General features: G+C 42.2%; 1 protein-coding gene across 1 annotated transcript in view; it reads right to left on the bottom strand.

Annotated features, from left to right (window-relative positions):
• Positions 1–25,567, bottom strand: part of MAMDC2 (MAM domain containing 2) — a gene marked incomplete at its 5' end in the record, with an annotated part of 159,482 nt that overhangs the window by 78,941 nt on the left and 54,974 nt on the right. The window contains 3 exons of the mRNA XM_056118779.1: positions 1,082–1,219; positions 6,498–6,582; positions 9,752–10,023. Of these exons, the coding sequence (XP_055974754.1) occupies positions 1,082–1,219; positions 6,498–6,582; positions 9,752–10,023 (495 nt within the window). The remainder of the gene's footprint in view (positions 1–1,081; positions 1,220–6,497; positions 6,583–9,751; positions 10,024–25,567) is intronic.

Genomic DNA, 25,567 nt, shown 5'->3' on the forward strand with positions numbered 1-25,567 from the left:
GTGGTAGGGCACACATGGTGATGTTCAGGGCTTACTCCTGACTTTGTGCTCAGGAATTATGCAGAGTAGTGCTCGGGAAACCATATGGAATGCAGGGAATTGAACCTGGGTTGGTTGTTTACGAGGCAAGTGTCTTATTTTCTGTACTATCTCTCCAGACCCTAAATTACTGTTTTCGGCGGAACAATTTTTGTTCTTGATGAAAATCCAGTCACAGAATCTTCAAAGAGATAGTACAGGGACTAAGGCTTTTGTTTCGCAATAGGCTGATCCCTCTTTGCTCCCTGACATCTGTGTTCCCCTACAAAAGAAACTCCTGAACACAGGCTCAGGGATAAGCCCCGAACACTGTTGGGTGTGACACCCAACCTCTAAATAAACACAATTTTTAAATAAAAGAATCTTCTTGCCAGTCAATCAGACCTTGGCGTTAAGGACTGGAATGATGAATGTAGACTTTGTTTTTTTTTTGGAGCCAGATCCAGGTGAGAGCCGTCTTAACACACAAGGAAGTAAGCTTTTTTCCTCATCTCTCTTCTGTGAAAGCTTTGTCCTGAAAGTTGACATTGCACTGATATCTTTGCCTCCATTTTCCCTCTAAAGGGTTACCCACTTGGTCACTAGGGGGCCCTGTGGCACACCACATTCAGGATTCAGGGTCCCTCCCATTGGCTCTCTTCACTGCCACTTGGGAAGTTCTTAAGGAGTTGTTCTCTCCAAAGCTTCTATTTTGAGGGATTCATCAAGCATTATCCCAGTCTTCTCCTCAGATATAAGAAATATCAAACAAACAACAGATATGAAGCATATTATAGAAATGTGAAATTTCCAGGTGAAGAAGAGCGGTTAGCTGGGTAGTTTCTCCTTACAGAGTTCATGTCTGCAGTGTGAGTCGTTTTCATGACTTAGTGTCTGTACTCTCCCACCAAGCTTGCTGATTCCCACCTTCCCCTACCTCTCCTACCTGCTATGTGCACAGAATCACAGCTGGGTTGTCATAGGGGTGGGGGGGGCAGGGCAGAAGGGCAAGAGAGATGCCAAAACGTGATCCACGCAAAGGACATCGTCTGACCCAGCTCACCCAGTTCATTCTTCAAGGTGTGATCCTGCGGGAGAATGGAATGGGGCTTCCGAATATTTCCTCCACCAACAAACCAGTTCACGTTGGGGTTCCAGTGGTTCACAAAGCCACAGAGATGGTTTTCCTCAAAGTCACATTCTGGTAAAGGAGAAAGAAAAACACACGTTATACAGACATGGCCACACCTGGGTACATCCACACTACCTGAACGTTTGTGCTGAGATACGTAGGCTTATTTCTCACTTTCTTTGCCCACTGGAACCTTCCTTTACATTCACAGCTCTGGGTAATAATGGTTCCGAGGAGAATGTTAGATCAGCCTATAAGGAATAGTGACTAGAGTTCATCATTGCTTTTGGGATTGGGATTCTTCCATTTACAAGCCATGAGGTTTTCACACAACTTCTCAGACTCTGAAGTGGAGGGGGGGGGAATGTTCCTACCACATAAAGCTGCCAACATGTGAACAAACCCCAGCATAACCCTCAGCACTTTCTGGGTGCTTGGTCTATCAACCATGTATTGCAAAGTGCTACATTAGGCTATGTCATAGTGCTATTGTTTTATTCACTTTCCATCTCTTCTGATAGTCCATCTCACTATTCCTTTCTCTCATGATGATAGACAAGATACCCAGAGTTAAGAGCCATCTTTCCTACTTGTGAAAATCATCTGCTTTTTATAGCCAAGACCCAAGTTAGCTCTTCTAGAGAAGAGAGAAAGGGCAAAGCATCCCTCCTTTTCTATTACTGAATCTATTAGTGATTCCACATGACTGTGCAGTAAGTTGTGTCCAATCAACACTCCTTTGGGAGAGTCACAAGTCAGTTCCTCCGTGGGACTGAGGTCTGACTATGCTGACCATCTTTCACTGGAGTGGACTCTCCACACTCATCCTCTGCCCTCCAGGTAGGGACCATATGAGTGGGCCCCATCTCCTGGAAAATAGAAGATGAACATGATAAGATATTTATTTCTGTAGCTCTCTCCTAATCACATTGGTTGGCTCTGCACTTAGTCTGATCTCATTTTACAAATGAAGAACCGAGAGAAGAAAACAGTACACAGACAGAAGTCATTAGAGGGTGAGCGTTGAGTTTAACATAATGGAAGCATTGACACTCCTGTTATTTAAACAAACCTTCAACTGTCAATAACTGAAAGAAAGATAATTAGCATTTCTTTATTTCTTTTTCTTTTTTTGGAAGCAAGGTCGTTTTTATTGCATGAAAAATGTGAAGGGAGAGAAAAAGAAGAAGCATGTGTTCAAGAGAGAACAGAAGGTTTTCCAGACTGGAAGAAGCAAGCAAAAAATAGAGACAAGTGAGGTGTTTATGGACTTCATGCCAGGCTGAGTTTCATCTGGGGCAAACTGGAGGGGGCAGGTAAGCCCATCACCTGCCTAAACAGAGTCCTGGCAGCTGAAAACCTCCACACTCTAATTGCCACCATGCTCAAGGCTTGGGACAAGCCTCATTCAGGAAGGAATCTGTTAAAAAAAAACTCGGGTGTACAGGTTTTATGACCAAAATCTCTAGGTTTCTCACAGAGTCAGGAATAGGAAAACCCCCCCCCCCCCCATGCCCTGTAGCCCCATCCCCCTGTTCATCTAGGAGTCTAGCACTCACATCCATCAACTGCCTCTGTTACCATATAAGATCATTAAATGGCCATGATCCAGAGACTCAAATAAATCTTGAGAGAGATCAACAAGCTGCAGAGATGCTTCGGGACCCCAAAGTCTCCATCCAGTTAAAAATTTAACTCCAGTTGTATGGCCCCATTCAAAATTTTAGAGTTTTGGCTGGAGTGTGTGGCTGCAGTTGCGGCCTCAGGACATCTCAAACTCTACACAACTGATATCCGAGTAGAAGCACGCCACATTGAATGGGATGTAAGGTAGAAGGTAACCAATCTCGGTTAAGAAAATATTATCACAAAAGGCTTAACCTGTAACATGTCAGTAATTTCTTATACAAGGGCCTAATGGCCCCCAGGGGAGATACAACAATCTTTACACACTTCCTTCTAAGGAAACCTTCTCGGATCATTTTTAGTGAGTTGTTCACAGCAAGTAATATAAAATAAACTATTTAGGGCCTGTTATTGGATTAGACTTGGGTGGTTGTTGGGAAAATTGGAAATAAGGGTGGTGTGAAGGTGCAATGGTGGTGGGATGGGCGTTGGAATACAAGTGTAATGAATCATCATGAATAACTTTATAAAAATGTAAAAATAAAGATAAGCAAGGGAGATACGTGTTCAAGAGAGAACACGGGCATGAAGAAGAGCAAGTGGGATTAGCATTTTTTGATGGCCCGGTGCCATGGGAATCACTTTCTAATCTAAGATCTCATTTTTTCCCCTAGGAATATTAACAACAGGACCTTTTCATCTCCATTCTACAGATGATCAAACAAGCTGTGGGGCTAATGTGCTAACTGAGCCAATACATGGTGCTCTGCTAGTGTGTGGATGTGTCTTAATGTGGGCAGGGGGCTGTCCAAGGGAACACCAAGTAAATGATGCTTGGAGGGTTCACTCAAGATGGGAGGTGTGTGCCAAAAGTAGACTATGGACCCAACATAATGGCCACTTTGTACCTGTATTGTGAAGCATAACACCCAAAAGGAGAGAGAAAGTAAAACGGAATATGCCTGCCACAGAGGCAAGTGGCGGCTGGGGGTGGGGAGGGCTTGGCAGGAGGAATATTGGAAACACTGGTGATGGAGAATGGGCACTGGTGGAGGGATGGGCACTCGATCATTGTATGACTGAAACGTAAGCACGAAAATTTGTAAATCTGTAACTGTATCTTAGGGCGATTCATTATAAAACTTGAAAAAAAAAAACCCTAAAACGGAACATCTAGGACCTTTACTGCTTGATGGGTTAGGAGATAACTATGAATGGATTGAACTATTCTAGACGCAAATTCTATTCTCTTATGTTTTCACCCAGTGTCCCTCTCTGGGCTCTTTGGTTTGATGACATCCCCCTGGCAGTCTAGATTCTCCTCATTTCTAGGATTTGGGGCCTTGAGTATTTCTCAGTTCTGCTCGAGTCTATAATGGGTATCTCCCATTGTGTTGGGTGAGAAATTCGAGGCTTGCAGTTCTGCTGTTTATGATCCTGGGGCTGCAATGATTTCTGGCTGCACTGTGGTCAGGTACGTGTGAGCATAATGGAAGAGGTGCAAGCCCCGCTCAGCTCACAACTAAAAGATGTGTGAGTACCATAGCCAAGAAGTGTGACACTTGGTGACCACCTGTGTGAGCAAGCCCCGGTGAGCAATAAACCAGAATGTGTGAGCAACAGAATCCAAGAGTGTGATCACCAGCAAGCACCTCAATTACAGGAGTGTGGTTTTTGATGGGCATCACAGCTAACAAATGTGAGCACCACAGTCAGGCATATGTGGACGCCAAGTCATGATGCTATGACAGCAATGAAGGGGAGATGGGGTATGATACGAACCAATAGCATTGATAAAGGGTAATGGGACTCAGCATTCTAGAAACTGGGCAAATGAGGTTATTATATTCCTGAATCTGTAAGTGACTATATCAGAGAGAGTGGACCAGTAAATGGCTTTTTCAAAAAAAAAAAGAAAAGAAAAGAAAAAGAAAAATCACCGTATCTTCAGAAACTTCCATTTTCCTACTCAGTTTTTTTTTTTCCACTGTGTTAGAGATGCTGTGGAGGCCAAAATAGAGAAATAAGAAATAAGATCCAGGGAATTAGCCAAGGCTCCTTTTAGTTCAGCATCATTTCTTTTTTTTTTTTTTTGTAGTGCCTAGAATTTTATTTTATTTTATTTTTTATCATTTTTTTTATTAGTGAAACACCATGAAGTACACTTATAGACTTATAAATTTTTGTGCTTGGGTTTCAGTTATACAATGATCAAGTACCCATCCCTCCACCAGTGCCCATCCTCCCCCCCCACGGGTCCTAGCATCCCTCCCCCCCCATCCCCCGCCCCCTCCCCCCCCCCCCCCCCCCCCCGTCCCACCCTGCCGCTGTGGCAGGGCATTCCCCCTTGTTCTCTCTCTCTTCTTTTGGGTACTGTGTTTTGCCAGAGAGGCATTGAGTGGCAATCATGTTTGGTCTATAGACCACTTTTAGCATGTCTCTCCCACCCTGGGAGGGTCTTCACAACACCCTTTATTTGTGCTCTCTTCTCTATCTGAGCTTCCTTCTCACCTAGCACATGTGGCTGGCCTTCAAGTCATGGAGCAAAATTCCTGGTACTAATCTGAGCCATTCCTGGGTGTTAGTCTCCCGTTTTGTTCAGCATCATTTCTGACTCTCCTTATTCTCCCTTTCCAAAGCCACTCAGTCAGCCTCCAAGTATGGTTGACAGGTCAAATTCTCAGACATATCACCATTTTTCCCCCATTTCACAGCCTTGAGACTTTCACACTTTGAGATTCTTCCTGCATCCCTTCTCCAAGATCACAGTCATTCCCAGGGGTTTTCCTGACTTTTGCATACCTCCCTTGTCTTCCAACTCATTTTCCATGGGGTAGCCAGGTCATTGTCTGAAAATGTGACTGCATGCCCTCCCCTGCTAGCCGACTCTTAGCACCTGCCAACCTTAATTCAAATCCCAGCTCCGCAGCCTGGAGCCATATCTTCTATTACAGATTCCCTTGGTTCTGATTCATGCGAAAATGCCTTCCAGCACCTTCTGCATTTGCCTAAACATGTTGTGTTTTCTCCCTACAGGATATGCCTTCTACAGCTACCTTGTTATCCCAACTTGACTAAATTCTGCTCCTTTTGAACAATTCAGCTAAAATGCTTTTCCTGTATTAATCTCCTGGTTTTCCTTCCTCTGACCCTCAACAGCGAGGCTTTGTCCTTCTCTGTCAGTCTCCTTCATCCATAATCATGGCACCAGAGGCAGACAAACAGCCCGGCAGGGACCACAGGACATCAACATCACCGAAGCAGTTCTGTTCAAGTGGAATCTAAGTGACAACTGATTATAAAGACAAAGCAACAGTGAAAGAGAAGTGGGAGGGGGAGAGAGAGAGAGGAAAAGAGGTAATATGATGCCCATGTTTCTGTCCAATTTTACGGAAAGATGCGTTTGTTCGCAGCAAACTGAAAATTGTTTTTATTAGAATGTATTGAGGTGTAGGTGGCAACTCAGGTTACAGTTGCTGCATCCATTTTTCTTTCATTAATCCAGCCAGGCAAACTCTAACAAGCTTTTCTATGCTAGGAAGGAAGCTAGAAGCAATAGGATATTCAAGTGAACTTAGCAACCAATTTATACTACTGTACACATTACAAAGTGTGCCCTATAAAATCCTTTGCTGTTGGGAATGATTCAATGCCCTCTGGCAGCCATTGATTTGTAGAACAAGATTCATGTGCTGATGCAATGAAAATGAAACCTACTTACCAATGCAGTAGCTGGTTGTCATCTTGATTTCAAAGAGTGCAATACTGGCTACGTTTCCCTGTCCTAGGATACCTTCTATTAAAATCTGCAAATAGGTAAGGAAGGTATTAGATTCCCAAACTTTGTGTTTCCTTGGTTCAGTAGTACAATCATATAAGATAAAACAAAACAAGGTGTCAGCCTTAGCTAATTACTGTTGAGTACCAATCTCACGCAGACTTTATCAAAATCATTTGTGTTTACACTGGACATACACACATATATACTCAGAGAACTTTGAGGTAAGTTGGGAGTTCAGCAGATGCTCAGAGTCAGCTGTCTCTGATTTGGTGTTATTTTAACCACAATCTTCTCCAACCCAGTGGCTGTAGATGGTGAGGTGAATTTTTGACTCTTGAGAAATCAATTCTGAGAGTGGTTAGAAAAGGAAAGCAAAGACCTGCATACGGTAAACACCCTGGTAAAGGAAGTAGGAAGTACCAGCTGACTACTGCATGTACTGAAGAACAATAGAGTATTTCTATTTTTGGGGTTGTTTCAAAGTGGAAGATATTTTATTGGCATATCTGAGCACTTCTGTGATTAAAAGATAACATATTCATTGGAAATAAATTCATAAATGATAAACTATATAAAATAAACTTTGGTCCCTAAAGGGACCCAGAAAAATCTAATTACAGAATACTTATTTTTCTAGTTTAAGATTGAAAAAATTGTTTATGGGACCGGTAGCATGGGAGCACGATGCTCCCATTGATTTGCTCGAGTGGGCCCAGTAAAGTCTCCATCGTGAGACTCGTTACTGTGTTTGGCATATTGAATACGTCACGGGTAGCTTGCCAGTTTATGGGACCATGATTTATAATACTGTTTATGGACAAACTGGCAGGTTACCGAATGTAGCCTGCCCACACGGCAGAGTCTGGCAAACTCCCCGTGGCGTACCCAATATGCCAAATACCAGTAACAATGATGGGTCTCATTCTCCTAAAGAGCCTTGAATATAATCTCAGGGCTAGGATGAAGGAGACGTTACTGGGGCCTGCTCAAGGCAATCGACGAATAACAGGATGATTTGTGATTTTGATTTGTGATGGTTTCTATATTGATGAAATTTTTTTCTCAGTTTGGGGTCACATCCAGTAGTGCTCAGGCCCAACTCCTAGTGAGTGTTTGGGGGTCACTCACAGCAAGGTTAAGGAAAACATGCAGTGCAGAGGATGCAAACTATACATAAGGAACAGATTTAGATATAGCTGATGTGGCTGATTTGGAGTACTATAATAGCTCAGATTTGGTCCTGTTGTTTTGAATGAAATTGCTTTATAAAGCTAGTTCCACACAAGCATTTTCTTGTGTGATTAGAGCCCAATATTTTGCAACTATGTCAGAAGACTTATGTAGGGTGTGATAAACCTAGGAGAACATGTTGTGGAGTAGATAGCTCAGTTCCTCAGTGCTTTGTCTTCGGCCCCATACTATTTGATGGGAAGAAGGTACAAGCAGATCTAGGTAAGCTTATATTTCAAAGCTTTGAACACTAGGGATAAAATGATGGAATTGAAAAATGGGTTAGGAAAGAATCACGTTTTCATGTAGGTTTTATTTCATCCCCCATGTTCTCACTAAATACCATGTTCCGTGGCTGAGTCCAGATACCATTTTTCTTCCCTAAGCCAATGCTTGACAACTTCTCTACCTTTCTTACACAGTGTTTCTCATGGAACAACTTACATCTTTGAAGAGGTACAGTTCCATACTTACAAACTTTCGTAGTTGTGTTTCACTCATACAATGATCTAGTACCCATCCCTCCACCAGTACCCATTCTGTACCACCAATAATCCCAGTATCCCTCCCACCACCCCCACCCCATCTCCCCCTCCCCACCCCACCTCTGGGATGGCAGGGCATTCTCTTTTGTTCTCACTTTTCTTTTGGGTATTGTAGTTTGCAATAGGGGCTGGAGTGATAGCACAGCGAGTAGGGCGTTTGCCTTGTATGCAGCCAACATGGCTGACCCGAGTTCGATTCCTCTGCCCCCTCGGAGAGCCCGGCAAGCTACCGAGAGTATCTCGCCCGCACGGCAAAGCCTGGCAAGCTCCCCGTGATGTATTAGATATGCCAAACACAGTAACAACAAGTCTCACAATGGAGATGTTACTGGGCCCGCTTGAGCAAATCGATGAACAACAGGAGGACAGTGACAGTGACAGTTTGCAACAGAGGCATTGAATGGCCATTGTACTGATCTATAGTTTACTTTCCACATGCATCTCCCAATCCAAGCGGTTCCTCCAAACACCCTTTACTTCTCTATCTCAGCTGCCTTTTCCCCCAGCATTTGAGGCTGGCTTCCAAGCCGTGGAGTAAACCTCCTGGTCCTTGTCTCTACTATTCTTGGGTGTTAGTCTCCCATTCTGTTACTTTATACAGAATATGTCTTTGAAGTGTATTTCTTCTTTTAAAGTTTCTTATTTTTCCTTATGGTATAGTTTTAATTATTTTAGCTCTCGGAGAGCCCGGCAAGCTACTGAGAGTATCTCGCCCGCACGCAGAGCCTGGCAAGCTCCCCATGACGTATTAGATATGCCAAACACATTAACAACAAAGTCTCCAATGGAGACGTTACTGGGCCTGCTTGAGCAAATCGATGAACAACGGGAGGACCTTTACCTTTACCTTTATTATATTAGTTTATTATTGATATTATTAGCTTCTATTATTATTTGCTACTTATTATAGTTTTAATAATAACTGTCTCATTTGCCAAGGCATCAAAAATCAGATGGGCTGGACATGTAATGAGGTTTACAGACAACCGCTGGACTAGAGCCATTACTGACTGGATTCCACGGGACGTCAAAAGGTCGCGTGGACGCCCACCTACAAGATGGTCAGACTTCTTCGTCAAGACCCTGAATGATCTGTTTGAGGCTCTGCATGTTCCTAGAACGAACAGATGCCATTGGGCTACGCTAGCACGCAACAGGGATGAATGGAGATGTTACTGGCACCCGCTCGAGTAAATCGATGAATAACGGGGGATCAAGTGATCAAGTGATAGTTTTAATTATGAAACAAACATTAATTCACATTACTAATATTTTTGTGTGATGCATTTATTAGCTACGAAAGATCACATCCTGACACAAGATAAGAAGATACGTCTCCTCAACAGACATTTACATAAGATCTCAGAATAACATAAAGCCACATAAGAACCTTGTACTTTTCTCCCATATCCCACCTACCTTGAATTTCTTGGGACTATTTTGCAAATCCAAACTGGCTATGAGCCAGCTATCTGATGGTTCCTTAGTGGACCAAAGTAAGCGATCAAAGTTTTCATCTTCAAATCTCACATAAAGATTCAGTTGGCTGGGTTCGGCGGGAGCCCTGTCAGATGAAGTTATCTGGTAGACTAGTCGAAGGCAGCTCCATTCCTCAGCCTCTAAGTCAGAACTTACTAGTATGGCTTTCTCCCCCTGCTTGGCAAAGGAGGTGTCCACAAAAATATAATGTCCTGGAAGACAAAGGAGACAGAAATGGGATTACTCCATCTGTTTTCAACTTAGGAAAATATACAACTATGGTCCAAGTAAGTCTAAGAACAGACACAACCTGGAAATGACACAAACTGAATATTGCATGAACACTCAATGTCCACTTTCTTATGAAAAAGGCAAAGGGCCAGCGTCTGAGGTCACCTTCACCTGACATATGACAACTGTTGGCTGGAGCTGAGAGCATGGGGACTCCAGTTTGCCATTATCCCTCACTTCTCCATATTACCTCCTGACACTGAAGACGAATCTCTATTGCTCATGAAATTATTTCACTAGGCCCCTTTCAGCATAGCACATTCAACTTTCTGATTCCTGTAAGCATAAGAACTTGAGCATCCGAACTTTAGAAGTCAGAGCAGCATTATGAGAAGGTCAGAATGAGCTCGGTCTGTGAAGGTTGGACTTTGGAAGGTGGACTCAACCTTTTCCTTCCAGAGCAACTCACAGGGAATGATCTAATCTGCATTTTTCAATAGAAAGTTGGTTTGATTAGTTAACTTAAATCTTGAGACATAGTTATAAAAAGATTTTTGTGAGTAAATTTTTTTTTTTTGATTTTTGGGTCACACCTGGCAATGCATAGGGGTTACTCCTGGCTCTGCACTCAGGAGTTACTCCTGGCGGTGCTCAGGAGACCATATGGGATACTGGAAATTGAACCCAGGTCAGCCGCGTGCAAGGCAAACGCCCTCCCCACTGTGCTATCTCTCCAGCCCCCAGTGAGTAAATTTTAAAAGAAAGAATATAGTTTTTCTTCTCTAAGATTCTTCCATGACCAAGTCTTACATGAGAGATCAAATATGTTGGACAAGACTCAGAAAGAAATGAACACTCTGTAAACAGCAGGCACCATTTTATAATCCTTCACCTCCCTTTCCTTCTCTTTCTCACTCCTTCTCTGTCCCTTCTGGTTTCATCCTTTTTTGTAGGCTTTCTTTTCCTTTCTTTTCCCCCTTTCTTTCTCCATTTCCCTCTCCCCTCTTCTAATTTTGACTTCCAGTACTCCACTAGATACCCCAGGATATAGAACAGGATGTCCATTAAAAAAAGAAAAAGGCAGCTCAGATAGAGAAGGGAGCACCAAATAAAGGGTATTGGGAAGATACGCCCAGGATGGGAGATGCATGCTGAAAGTAGACTATAGACCAAACATGACTGCCACTCAATACCTCTCTTGCAAAACACAGGACCCAAAAGGAGAGAGAGAACAAAAAAGGAGTGCCCTGCCACAGAGGTAGAGTGGGATGGGGGGATGTGTGGTGGGAGGGATACTGGGATCAGTGGTGGTCGAGAATGGGCACTGGTGGAGGGATGGGTACTCGATCATTGTATGACTGAAACCCAAGCACAAAAGTTTGTAAGTCAACAACTGTACCACATAGTGTTTCACTAATAAAAAAATATTTTTTGGGTAAATGTTTTTATTTATTTTTTATTTTTTTGTTCATTTTTAAAATTTTTTATTATTTTTTTATTATAAAATTTTTTAATAGTGAGACATCATGAGGTACAGTTGCAGACTTACACATTTTTGTGCTTGGGTTTCACTTATACAATGATCAAACACCCATCCCTCCACCAGTGCCCATTTCCCACCACCACGGATCCCAGCATCCCTCCCACCCCCCATCCCCCCATCCCACCCTGTCTCTGTGGCAGGGAATTCCCTTTTGTTCTCTCTCTCTCTCTCTCTCTCTCTCTCTCTCCTTTTGGGTGTTGTGGTTTGCAAAAGAAACATTGAGTGGCAATCATGTTTGGTCTATAGTCTACTTTCAGCATGCTTCTCCCATCCTGAGAGGATCCTCCCAACACCTTTATTTGGTGTTCCCCTCTTTATCTGAGCTCCCTTTCCCCCTAGTATGTGTGGTTGGCCTCCAAGTCAAGGAGTAAAATTCCTAGTACTAATCTCAGCCATTCTTGGGTGTTAGTTTCCTATTCTGTTACTTTATGAGGAAAGAAATAATTTGAACCAAGAATCCAGACTTAGGCCTTCCAATTTTAATTATAATCATTGGTTTCATATAACGTTGAGCTGATGGCCTTTTAAGGCCCTGCAAGGTCTTTTAATTTACTTGATTCTTCAGTGAGTCCTACAATGCCAGTTGCCCCTAATGTCCATACTATGCATGACTGCATCTCTGTGACAAGTACCCACAAGCCGGTTGGACCTTAGAGAACAGCAAGACTTTCAGCACACATAGGGCACATGTAAAGCATTGTCTTCCTGGAAATTTGCCTGCATACCCAGAATTTCAAGATCAACATCTCTAGCTAGCAGAATTTTAACACAGCAACTATCCTCTGAATATTTATTCTTAGATGCCAAACCAGGAGTCCTTCAGGGAAATCTGACCCTTTCAATAATTATCACCAACACCTCCTATATACAATGAACCCTCATTAGCAACTAGAGACTGTTTCAGGGGCTCCAACATATTTACTAGCTGATCAGCATGTCAGGTTTTGAAGCCCTAAGTTGGGGCTCTTGATGTCATATTTGCAGGGGTTGTAGATATAGTCAAAAATGTTTCATTGCAACTTGAGGGAATGTATAGATGCCATCTTCCTTTCCACACTCTCTATTACTACTCCAAAAGAAAAGATTCTAAGTGGGGCTGGAATTATCGTACAGTGTGTAGGGTGCTTGCCTTGCAGTGGCTGACCCAGGTACACTTCCCAGCATCTCATATGGTCCCCCCGAGCTAGCTATGCATGAATGATCCCTGAGTTCCGAGCCAGAAGTAATCCTTGAGCATAGTCAGGTAGGGTTCAGGGCCAAATAAAATCAATCAATCAATCAATAAATAAATAAATAGAAAGAAAATATTCTAAGAAAATATTCTAAGCCAGATCTACCAGTGATTACAGGGATTAGAGGAGGTCCTAGAATTCATGAACCTTTTCTAAGGAGTTGGTATGTGGATTATAGAGAACAAGAATGACAAAGAAAATTCATGCTATGTCTTAAGGTACTTCATATTTAAATCAATTCGACTGTCGTAAAAGGCCTGATTATCTCTGGAAAACATGCCCAACTTTTACTTTCCCACTCCTTTCTTCTTTCCCCTGTTCTAGAGGGGAACAATTTCTAGCAGTGCCTCTGTAATTTGAGGTTAGAGTTACCTGAAGTCCAAACACAGCTTGCTGGGAATCATTCCACGATTCCCACTGCTAGGCTGCTGCTGTCGAAGGAAGCTGCAATGTTCAAATATTGCATTTCTCAGAAGCACCACACAATGTTAATACTGATGTGATCTGGGGACCACAATTTTAGAACCACTGGTTTACAGTAAATAAGTAAGTAAGTAAAGGCCCTCCCGTTGTTCATTGATTTGCTCGAGCGGGCCCAGTAACGTCTCCATTGGAGATTTTGTTGTTACTGTGTTTGGCATATCGAATAGAAGTAAAACTTGTTTTCTAGATACTTCTTATCGATCAAAAAAAGATGAGAGCACTGGACCAGGTACAGGAGGGAGAGCACAATTCTACTTGGAGCTAAAACTCAAACTTAATTGAGTGTGTTTTATGGCAAAACTATAGAGTTCATCTACTGGTGCTCTATCTGGATTTTTCAGTCTATGGAATAAAAAATTATCTTGGAGGCTTGAAAGATTGTAAAGGAGTTAAGACATATGCCTTGCATATGGTTGACCTGGGTTCAATTCCTGGCACCACATAGTCTCCTAAGAACCACTGAATGTAGTTCTGGAGGCTTCCAATTCTGCAGGGTGACCCAGATAATCCCTAGAATCATTGGGTCTGAGCATCCGAAGGTTCTTGCTTTGAACCCTCCTGCTAGCTGGTTGGCCAAGAATCCCAGGAGAGTCCTTTCTTGGTAAGTGAAACAAACAAGCAAATAAACAACAACAAACTATATGGACTTCTTGCTATATCTAATTTACTTTCTTAAACTCATAATGGTCTCATATTAAGAAACTTTGTGGGCATACACAAAAAGATATTATTTAAAATAACTAACACAAAATAATAAAAGTTGGTGTTTTATATTGAGTGATTTTTGACATATCATCAATTAATGACCATTTGGGACCATTTTTTTAAAAGGCTTTTTGAGTAATGCTATTATGAACATTTACAAACAATTTTTTTATGTAGACATGTTTTAATTCTCTTCACTACACAGGAGTAGATTTGTGAGGAAATTTACAACTGTCTTAACTATTTGATTCACTTGAACTTCCATGTAAACTTAAAGATAAGGATGAGAATATGGTAAAATGACACTGATCTATGGTTATTCACGGGTTTTTTTGGTCTTGTATAAATGCTTGCAAATGTTGACATACCAGCTATAAATGTTAGAGAATACCAGGATTTTGCATGTAAATTGCCTTAGATTCATTTTGGATCATACTGTGTGAGTTTTCCAGTGAGTTGCATAAAAACCCTTCCTAATGTTGCCAGTGTTTGTTTAATTTAAAGTTCTTGACATTTGATTCCGATGGCTGCCATTCTTTTCATGGCTTTTATGGTGAGATGATTTTCTGAAGTCTTTCATCCATAGTTCTCACCATTATTCTGCTTCTCAATCTTTTAAACTAAGAACAGGAACCAACACTTTAACAAAGCTAAAACACACACACACACACACACACACACACACAAGCAAATGAGAAAAGGGCCAAGAAAGACAACAATCACATGTGGATTGAATTGATGGCTCTGATGCTTTGTGTCTGAGAGAGATTTATTAGCCAGAGTGCTGGAGACACTGAGAGGAGAGAAGGATCATCATCAAATACTCTTTTAGACATTTTCCCTGCGCATGAGAAAAAAATAACATCTACAAAAAGAGTGGGGAAAGATCAGAAAACTTCCCAACATATAGTTTTTTTTCTTTGTTTTGTTTTGCTTTTTGGGTCACATCCAGCAATGCACAGGAGTTACTCCTGGCTTTGCACTCAGGAATCACTCCTGGAGGTGCTCAGGGGATCATATAGGATGCTGGGAATCGAAGCTGGGTCGGCCTTGTGCAAGGCAAATGTCCTACCCGCTATACCATTGCTCCAGCCCTGCATTTAAAAAAATTTTTTTGTTTTTATTTATTTATTTTAATTTTTTAAATTAGTGAAACACCACGAGGTACAGTTATATACTTAAAAATTTTTGTGCTTGGTTTTCAGTTATACAATGATCAAGTACCCACCCCTCCACCAGTGCCCATCCTCCACCACCACGGGTCCCAGCATCCCTCCCACCCCCTGTCCCCCCATCCTACCCTGCCTCTGTGTCAGGGCATTCCCTTTTGTTCTCTCTCTCTCCTTTTGGGTCCTGTGGCTTGCAAGAGAGGCATTGAGTGGCAATCATGTTTGGTCTACAGTCTACTTTCAGCATGCTTCTCCCATCCTGGGAGGATCCTCCCAACACCCTTTATTTGGTGCTCCCTTCTCTATCTGAGCTTCCTTTTCCCCTAACACGTGTGGCTGGCCTCCAAGTCATGGAGCAAAATTCCTGGTACTAATCTCGGCCACTCCTGGGTGTTAGTCTCCCATTTTGTTACTTTAGGTTCCCCAGATGAATGCAGTCTTGCTGTGTCTATCCTATTCTTTCTGACTCATTTTGCTTAACATGATACTTTCCATGTAGTACCACTTGTATGTAAATTTCATGACTTCATCTTTTCTAACAGCTACATAGTACTCCATTGTGTAAATGTACCAGAGTTTCTTTAACCAGTCATCTGTTCTTGGGCACTCAGGTTTTTTCCAGATTCTGGCTATTGTAAAGAGTGCTTCAATGAACAAACAAGTGCAGATGTCACTTCGACTATGCTTTTTTGCTTCTCTGGGATATATTCCCAGGAGTGGTATTGTTGGGTCAAATGGAAGATCGGACGGCTACATGCAAAAAAGTGGGCTCAGATCTCTGCCTAATGCCATGCACAAAAGTAAGATCAAAATGGATTAAAGACCTCAACATCAGACCGGAATTCATAAAGTTCATTGAAGACAAAGTTGGCAAAACCCTCCATGATATTGACGCTAATGGTATCTTCAAATATGTCATGCTACTGGCCAAGCAAGTGAAAACAGAAATAGACAAATGGGACTATCTTAAACTAAGAAGCTTCTGCACCTCAAAAGAAACAGTGACCAAAATACAAAGACAGCCTAAAGAATGGGAAAGGATATTCGCCAAATACACATCTGACAAGGGGTTGATAATAAGGATATACAAGGTACTAGTTGAACTCCACAAGAAGAAAACACCCAATCCCATCAAAAATGGGGCGAGAAAATGAACAGAAACTTTCACAAAGAAGAAATCCTAATGGCAAAAAGACACACGAGAAAATGCTCTACATCACTAATCATCAGGAAGATGCAGATCAAAACAACAATGAGATATCATCTCACACCACAGAGACTGGCCCACATCCAAAGGAACAAAAGCAACCGGTGCTGGCGTGGATGTGGCAAGAAAGGGACCCTCCTTCACTGCTGGTGGCAATACCGACTGGTCCAACCCTTTTGGAAAACAGTATGGACAATCCTGCATTTTTTCCAATATAATTCAACAAACAAAACTAACCACAAAGCCTCTCTGCCCCCAAAGTAAGGATCCACATGTCTCGGGATCTAAGCATGTTTTCCAGCCACATGAAAGCACCAGAAAACAATTGGAAAAGTGTTTCTGCTATAGTGAAGGAGTTTTAAGGTCATGCTCAATGGACAGGACACATCTATATAGCTAGAGCATGGTGTTTGAACAGCTTCCAGTAGCCAAGGCACAGTACGACTCTAAATCACAGCTCATTGTGATGTTAGTGTAGCCCTAGAATAAATCACAGGGGACTGACTCGTTGGCACCATATAAGTCTGTTAGCTAATGAACATGTTGTCCTTAGGAGTGATGACCGCACTCTACAAGTCCCTTGTCTGCGAGCTGAGTAATGGGAAAGAAACACTCCCTCCTGTAAATTAATTTTTAACTATTTAACATTGCTCTTCTTAGCCCAGATCTAACTGATGAAACATTTATATGTGTCTTCATCCACCCTTTTTCAATAATCACAGTTTAACTTTGATTTCTTATTGTAGAAGAGTAAAAGGACCACTACAAGGTGATTGGCAGGTTTGTTTTTGTAGTGAAAGAAGTGATCTATCAGCCATTGGATGATGAACAAGGCTCCCAACCAGTATCTCAAATTCTGTTTGCTAAGGTAGTATGGAAGGCTGGAGATTAGTCTTCTCCCATCAACTCCTCTCTTACTCTTCTCTTATCCTACATGGAATATAACTTCACAAGCTAAAGTAGCACAGGCTTGGGATCTAGCCCCATCTTTCAGCAAGTACCATTTGATTAACAATAACTTTCTTTATCCTGAACGTCATGTCTTAATCTTTGATTAGATTTGAGCATTTGGTTTCTTAATGCTCTGCTTAGCACGGGAGCACTGTCCTCCCATTGTTCATCGATTTGCTCTAGCGGGTCCAGAAACATCACCATTGTGAGACTTGCTACTATGTTTGGCATATTGAATACGGCACGGGTAGTTTGCCAGGCTTGATGTGTGCGTGAGATAATTTCGGTAGCTTGCCGGGCTCTCTGAGAGAGGCAGAGGAATAGAACCTGGCTCAGCCAGGCCTGGCCACACGCAAGGCAAAATACCCTACCACCCTACCCCTGTGCTATCTCTCCAGCCTTTGAGTGACTGTTTTGAGAACAATTAAGGTTGATAAGAATCTCAACTGTAAATTAGTGCTCTTAAAGAAAACAGCTGTCTTTGGTTTACTCTCCACAGAACTCTCTAGTGAATTATCCTGAATTCCCTTAGTTACTATTCCCTTAAATATATCTTCACCGTCTTCTCAATGTTGATGTCATAGTTGAATGCTGTGTGCCTGTATCTAGCTGCCTTGCATGCAGCCAACATGGCCGACCCGAGTTCGATTCCTCCGCCCCTCTCGGAGAGCCCGGCAAGCTACCGAGAGTATTCGATATGCCAGACACAGTAACAACAAAGTCTCCAATGGAGACGTTACTGGGCCCGCTCGAGCAAATCGACGATCAACGGGAGGGCCTTAGAGACAAATATATAAATTTTACAAAAGGTTCTTGAAGTTTGGCATTCACAAATGGGATCTGTTGTAGCTGTTCTGTTATCGTGGGCAAAAGCTTTACACACTTTTCTTGAATACCAGTTTTCTGAGAGGCAAATTTGAGCCGTGGTTTTACACCATCCAAACCAGATTCTTCATTTTGTCTGTTTACTAAGATAATGTGCTGCTTACAGGACAGAATTCAAACTTGACTTTTCTAACAACTAGGGAAGGGGGACATGTGATACAGTGCCCATACCCAGGATTTGCAATGGATAACTTTGGTTTAACACTTTATCATGGGGCCACAGCACAGCGATAGCACAGCAGTAGGGCGTTTGCCTTGCACGCAGCCAACATGGCCGACCCGAGTTCGATTCCTCTGCCCCTCTTGGAGAGCCCGGCAAGCTACCGAGAGTATCTCGCCTACACGGCAGAGCCTGGCAAGCTCCCCGTGACGTATTCGATATGCCAAACACAGTAACAACAAAATCTCCAATGGAGATGTTACTGGGCCCACTTGAGCAAATCGATGAACAACGGGAGGGCCTTTACCTTTACCTTTACCATGGGGTCACAGAACTAGCTCAAAGATTTGGCATGCATACCTGACATACTCAAGGCACTGAGTTTGATTTTCAGCACTGTATGCCCCAGTGAACACCAACAGATTGCCCCTGACGGTCACCCCACAGCACAGTTGAGATGAAAAGCACCACATTTCTTGGCTTAAGCATTGAACAGGTAGATCTGCATAGGAGTGGCATGGAATCAAGTGGAGTGCTCCTTCCTTCCCCACCCCAGGTTATCTGACACTGTTTGGGAGCCACTTCCAAATAAATAAAACAAAACTATAATCATGCATACGTAAATTGTATGTGTGTGTAGCACTGTAGCACTGTCCTCCTGTTGTTCATCGATTTTGCTCGAGCGGGTCCAGTAACGTCTCCATTGTGAGACATGTTGTTGCTGTGTTTGGCATATCGAATACGTCACAGGGAGCTTGCCAGGCTTTGCTGTGGGGGCGAGATACTCTCGGTAGCTTGCCGGGCTCTCCGAGAGGGACGAAGGAATCAAACTCGGGTCGACCATGTAGGCCACGTACAAGGCAAACGCCCTACCACTGTGCTATCACTCCAGCCCATGTCTGTGTATTTCTTTTAAAAATTATTTTATTTGAAGTATGATGATGCTGTGCAAGATAAACAAAATAGAGTTTTATGCATACAAAGTTGAAACACCACTCCTTCCGAGTATCTGCTTCTGCCCATCACAGTCTCAGGGACCCCTTCCATCCAACTAACATTAGCTTGGCCCGCACTTGGCAAACCTAATTCTGTAAACCAGTTTTCAGGTCCTATTGCCTTTGACTCTTTGATATTACCATACTATGTTTCTTTTTACCCCACAGACATGGTCAGTTTCTTTATCTGCAAAATTGAAATAATAAAAGAATAAATTTCGACTGCATATACATTCTATATTGGGGAAGTCAATTACAGTGCTGGGGAAGATCTAAACTGACTGAAAACAACCCATCACTGAAGTATATAACACAAATAAGTTTTTAGGGTCAGGAAATAGTTGCTGGTTGAGTGCATATGGGTTGCCCAAATTTTTGCACGTGGCCGACCCAGGTTCAATTCCTCCGCCCCTCTCTGAGACCCTGGCAAGCTACCAAGAGTATCTTGCCTGCACAGCAAAGCCTGGCAAGCTACCCATGATGTATTCGATATGCCAAAAACACGAACAACAAGTCTCACAATTTGTTGTGAGACGTTACTGGTACCTGCTAAAGCAAATCGATGAAAAATGGGTGGACAGTGCAACAGTGCAGTACATGGTATGCCCAGCACTTCCAGGAGCGGTCCCTGAACACAGAGAAAGGAGTAGCTGCTGGACACCACCAGATGTTGTGTCCCTTCACCCTTCAGAAAGATAAAATGAGTAAATATTCCATTTTTCCATATCCCTGCTAACACTGGTTGCCTCCAGTGTTTTTGATATGTGCCATTCTAAAAGTTGTGAGGTCATCATTGCCATTTTGATTTGCATTTCTTTACTAGTAAGTGATAAATGACACTTTTTCATATCCCCATTGGCTGTCCATTCGTCTTCTTTTGGGAGTATCTGTTCATTTCCTTTCCCCATTTTTAAAAAATAGGAATAGCCAGTATCTTAATAAATATTTACCCAGTCACACTGAACAGAGGGATAATGCATCCACTTTATGGGTAGTTCATTTCTACGTGACCTTGAACACATAGCCGTCAGACAACAGGGTGCTTTATATTTATCCAACATTTCCAAATTTATGAGGCTCCCAATCTTCCCGCTAGCTTAAGAAATGGCTCTTTACTGCAGACCTATGGAAGAGGGTTGAATATACTGATATCTCCCCTCAAACATATGATCATCTAATCTTTGATAAAGGGGCAAGAAATGAGAAGTGGAGGAAGGAAAGCCTTTTTAACAAATAGTGCTGGCAAAACTGGACAACTACATGCAAAAAACTGGGCTTATATCTCTGCCTAACACCATGTACAAAAGTAAGATCAAAATGGATCAAAGACATCAGACCGGAATCCATAAGGTACATTGAAGACAAAGTTGGCAAAACCCTCCATGACATTGAAGCTAATGGTGTCTTCAAAGATGTCACACCTCTGGCCAAGCAAGTGAAAACAGAAATAGACAAATGGGACTATCTTAAACTAAGAAGCTTCTGCACCTCAAAAGAAACAGTGACCAAAATACAAAGACAGTCTACAGAATGGGAAAGAATATTCGCCGAATACACATCTGACAAGGGGTTGCTATCAAGGATATACAAAGTACTGGTTGAACTCCACAAGAAGAAAACATCCAACCCCATGAAAAAGTGGGGCAACGAAATGAACAGAGACTTTCTCAAAGAAGAAATCTGAATGGCTAAAAGGTACATGAGAAAATGCTCTACATCATTAATCATCAGGGAGATGCAGATCAAAACAACAATGAGATATCATTTCACACCACAGAGACTGGCCCACATTCAAAAGAACAAAAGCAACCTGTGTTGGCGTGGATGTGGCAAGAAAGGGACCCTCCTTCACTGCTGGTGGGAATGCCGACTGGTTCAACCCTTTTGGAAAACAGCATGGCCGATTCTCAAAAAATTGGAGCTCCCATTTGACCCAGAAATATCACTCCTGGGAATATACCCCGGAGAGGCAAAAAAGTATTGTTGAAGTGACATCTGCACTTGTTTGTTCATTGAAGCACTCTTTACAATAGCCAGAATCTGGAAAAAACCTGAGTGCCCGAGAACAGACGACTGGTTAAAGAAACTTTGGTACATCTACACAATGGAGTACTATGTAGCAGTTAGAAAAAATGAAGTCATAAAATTTACTTACAAGTGGTACTACATGGAAAATATTATGCTAAGTAAAATGAGTCAGAAAGACAGGGACAGACATAGAAATATTACATTCATCTGGGGAACATAAAGTAACAAAATAAGAGACTAACACCCAAGAACAGCTGTGATAAAAACCAGGTTGTTCACTCCGTGGCTTAGAGGCCAGCCACACACTCTAGGGGTAAAGGCAGCTCAGATAGAGAAGGGAGCACCAAATAAAGGGTGCTGGGAAGATCCGCCCAGGATGGGAGATGCATGTTGAAAGCAGTCTATAGACCAAACACGATTGCCACCCAATGTCTCTTCTGCAGACTACAGCACCCAAAAGGAGAGATAGAACAAAAAGGAGTGCCCTGCCACAGAGGCAGGGCGGGATGGGGGATGGGGGTGGGTGGGAGGGATACTGGGATTGGTGGGGGTGGAGAATGGGCACTGGTGGGATGGGTACTCTATCATTGTAAAACTGAAACCCAATCACAATAACTTGTAAGTCTACAACTGTACCTCATGGTGTTTCACTAATAAAACAAAAGAACAACAACAACAGCAAAAAGACAAAAACAAAAAATAAATGGCTCTCTAGACAGAATTTTGCAAAACTCATCCCTAGTCAGTGAATGTTTTTGATGCCTATGGCTTCATTTTGTCCTATATCTGTTGTTCAGAAAGGTTTCAGAAAGGCAGAGTTCAAAAACAATTTCTCATTCTTGTTCAATCAGACTCCAGGAAACCCCTGGCTTTAGGTTAGTTTCCATAAATAATAAGAAGAAGCTGTAAGGGGTCTGAGTTTACAATTCAGTTGCTCTGTGAATCAGTGCACTGAGGATGTTGATTTATAGTGCAATTAAATAGGCTGGTCTCCATTCTAAAATATTCTGGGGAAAAGGATTTATAATTGAGAAGATGTGACGAGCATGTGTAACATATTTTGAACCCAAGTGGAAAGAAACCCCTCCCAGAATGAAATGTTGCAGTACACAAAGCAGTTCTAATCTGAAAGGAGCATTTTAAACATTGCTTGAATTAAGGTCCTGCATTTAAAGATTAGCGTAAAACTTCCACACTTGAGCTTCAGTGCCTTCCTGTTACACAGGGCTACAGACAGAGTTGATAAGTCTTTTCTCCTGCTGTGGAAATGGACTTTTCCATTTCCCCGTATTCATTTGTAAATAAGAACGTGCCTTCATCAGTGGAGTCAGAATTGCCTAGGACTGCAGGACTTCTGTAGAAACACCGTGTGGGGCCAGAAGAGTTTACTGTTTGATTGTGCCAGGGAAAGCTTTTCCCCTAGTGCCAATCAATTAGTATTAAACGCAGAAGAAACTGCACAGTGGTGCTCACTAAATAGAGTCACCATCACTTAACAATGCTTGTCCTGAGCTGGGCGAGGCCAAGGAGGCACAGGCAGTGTCCACGTTCTTCCACTAATAAGGTAAGGTAAAGGTAAAGGCCCTCCCGTTGATCGTCGATTTGCTCGAGCGGGCCCAGTAACGTCTCCATTGGAGATTTTGTTGTTACTGTGTCTGGCATATCCAACACTCTCGGTAGCTTGCCGAGAAATTTCTTCCAGGTCTAGAGTGTTTGCCCTTTAGGAAGTGAGAGGCATTTCCCCAGGAAGTTGGTGGCATTTTTCACCTGGGAGGTGACACTGGTTTGTAAAATTACATGAGAGCAGCATTAATTTCTTAGATTCATCTTTTCATCATCCCTGCACCTCTGCCTTTCTTCTCATTTTGTGGCAGTACTGTGATTCATAACACTGTTAGTGCTAGTTTCATGTATGCTTCATTCCAACATCACACCGGTCCCTCCACCAGTGTTCCCGAGATTCCCTCTGTCTACACCCATCTTGTCCCTGCCCCAGGTAAGCTCAGCTTTTAAGATCAACTTTCCAGTTCTGGTACCTTTTGCCATTTGTTTCTGTTCTGTTCTGTTCTGTTCTTTTCTGTTCTGTTCTGTTCTGTTCTATTCGTTCTTTCGTTCTTTCTCCAGAGATTCGGATTTTTAATATTCTTATTTTTGGGAAATGCCGATTTTTGGGAGGGGTCACACCCAGTGATGCTCAGGGGTTACTCCTGGCTCTGCACCCAGGAATCACTCCTGGCGGTGCTTAGAGGACCGTATAGGATGCTGGGGATGAAACATGGGTTGGCCACATGCAAGGCAAACACCCTACCCACTGTACTATCGCTCCAGTCTGGGAAGTGCCAATTATTTTTATTTATTTTTATTTTTTAATGAATCACCATAGTGCCAATTAATAAATTCTTTTAAATTTATTGTTATTTAATTTCCAAGTGCTTGGGTATTTTTTCTGCCTATTTCTGAATAAATCTCATTTTCAAAATTTCAGGGGCAGTGAAGATAACGGTTATAATGGCTATCTTCCTGATTTTTATGAAGATACATCTTGTAACACAGAGTGTGCTCTGTTTTGGAGAGAATTTCCCATGTGACTGGAGAACAATATGTGTACTGGAGTACTCAATGTTTGGAGGATGAAGCACCCCATATATGTCTGATAGGCTCATCTCTTCCATTTCTTTTCCTCATTAAAGATTGCTTGATCATTGGTTTATAATATTATGGAAAAATCAAACAAAAACAAACAAAACCGAAACTACTCTATGAGTCAACAATTCCATTCCTATATAGCTATCTAACAAATTCAAAAATACTAAAAGGTAAAGGTAAATGCCCTCCCGTTGATCTTCGATTTGCTCGAGCGGGCCCAGTAATGTCTCCATTGGAGACTTTGTTGTTACTGTGTTTGGCATATCGAATACATCACATCACGGGGAGCTTGCCAGGCTCTGCCCCGCAAAAATACTAATGAAAAAATACATGCACACCTATTTGTTTACGTATATATGTATTTATTAGGCCTTTCAAGCTATCTTAAGGGCCAGGGGGCCAGTCCAGTGATTTCAGAGGGTGGTTCAGTGCAAGGGCCCGGGGATGCAGTGTTGCTCTGGCCCAATGGTGCTGAGAATTATTCAGGCCACCCTGGAGCTACTCCAGGCCTCCAGGGACACACCAAGAGAAGCATGGGAGACCATGTGGTACCAGGGATTAAACCAGGATCAGACACATGCCAGACAAGCACTTGAACACTTATCCTATCTTTCTGACCCAATAGCATTATCTACAATAACCAAAATATAAGAAATAACCCAAGTGCCCTGCATAGGTGGAAAAGGTATGATATATATCTGCTATGTGAAATACTACTCAACTATAAGAAAAGGTGAAATCTTGACCCTTGTCATAAAATGGATGGAACTAGAGAGTTTCATACTAAGTAAGTTAGAAGGAAGAAGACAAATACTGGATCATCTCACTTATAAGTGAAACATGGAAGAAACAAAGCAAAGAAATAAAGTAAAAAATAAATTCTGGAACTGTCTGCAGAAGAGAGTTGTTACAAAATAAATGGAGAATGAGAGTTGAAAAGGATGGGGAGGGGTGTCCAGTGGTCTGTGTTAGAGGAATATTAGACATTTTTGCTGAGAAAAGTGTGGCAACATATACTTTAAAAGATGTCAAGCTGTACCCTTAAGATGCTTCACGGTTTTTTTTAAACCAATGTTACTTTGATCTTTTAAAAAAGAAAGGAATCCTGCATCTGTTGATTTCTTCATTATCTTCCTCCAAAAATTCCATTATCTATTCTATTAACTTAATTTCCTAAATTTCTCTCTGAACTATCCATTCCACTGAGTTTCTTCCACTGCACCAGCTTAGAATACCATTTTTCTCCTGTTTATTGGGGTCATCTCCCAAGAGTTACTTCTTTGGACTTGCTCCACCTCTAACCTGACTTCCACACTGTTCCATGATGTTTTTGGACCATGGTGAACTGATGATATGACTTTCTGCCTAAGATCGCTGGGAAGTATTCACAGTTCTTGATTTCTAAAGCTCTGGACTTCAACCTTCATTTTAACCAACACACCCATTTCCACCGTTGCATAAGAGGCACAGAAGAATTTCAGCTGAACTAAGGATTCCTCTCTTCTTTTACTTCCAGGTTTT

This window comes from Sorex fumeus, unplaced genomic scaffold, assembly GCF_029834395.1.
Source record: "Sorex fumeus unplaced genomic scaffold, SorFum_2.1 ptg000038l, whole genome shotgun sequence".
NCBI lineage: Eukaryota > Metazoa > Chordata > Mammalia > Eulipotyphla > Soricidae > Sorex > Sorex fumeus.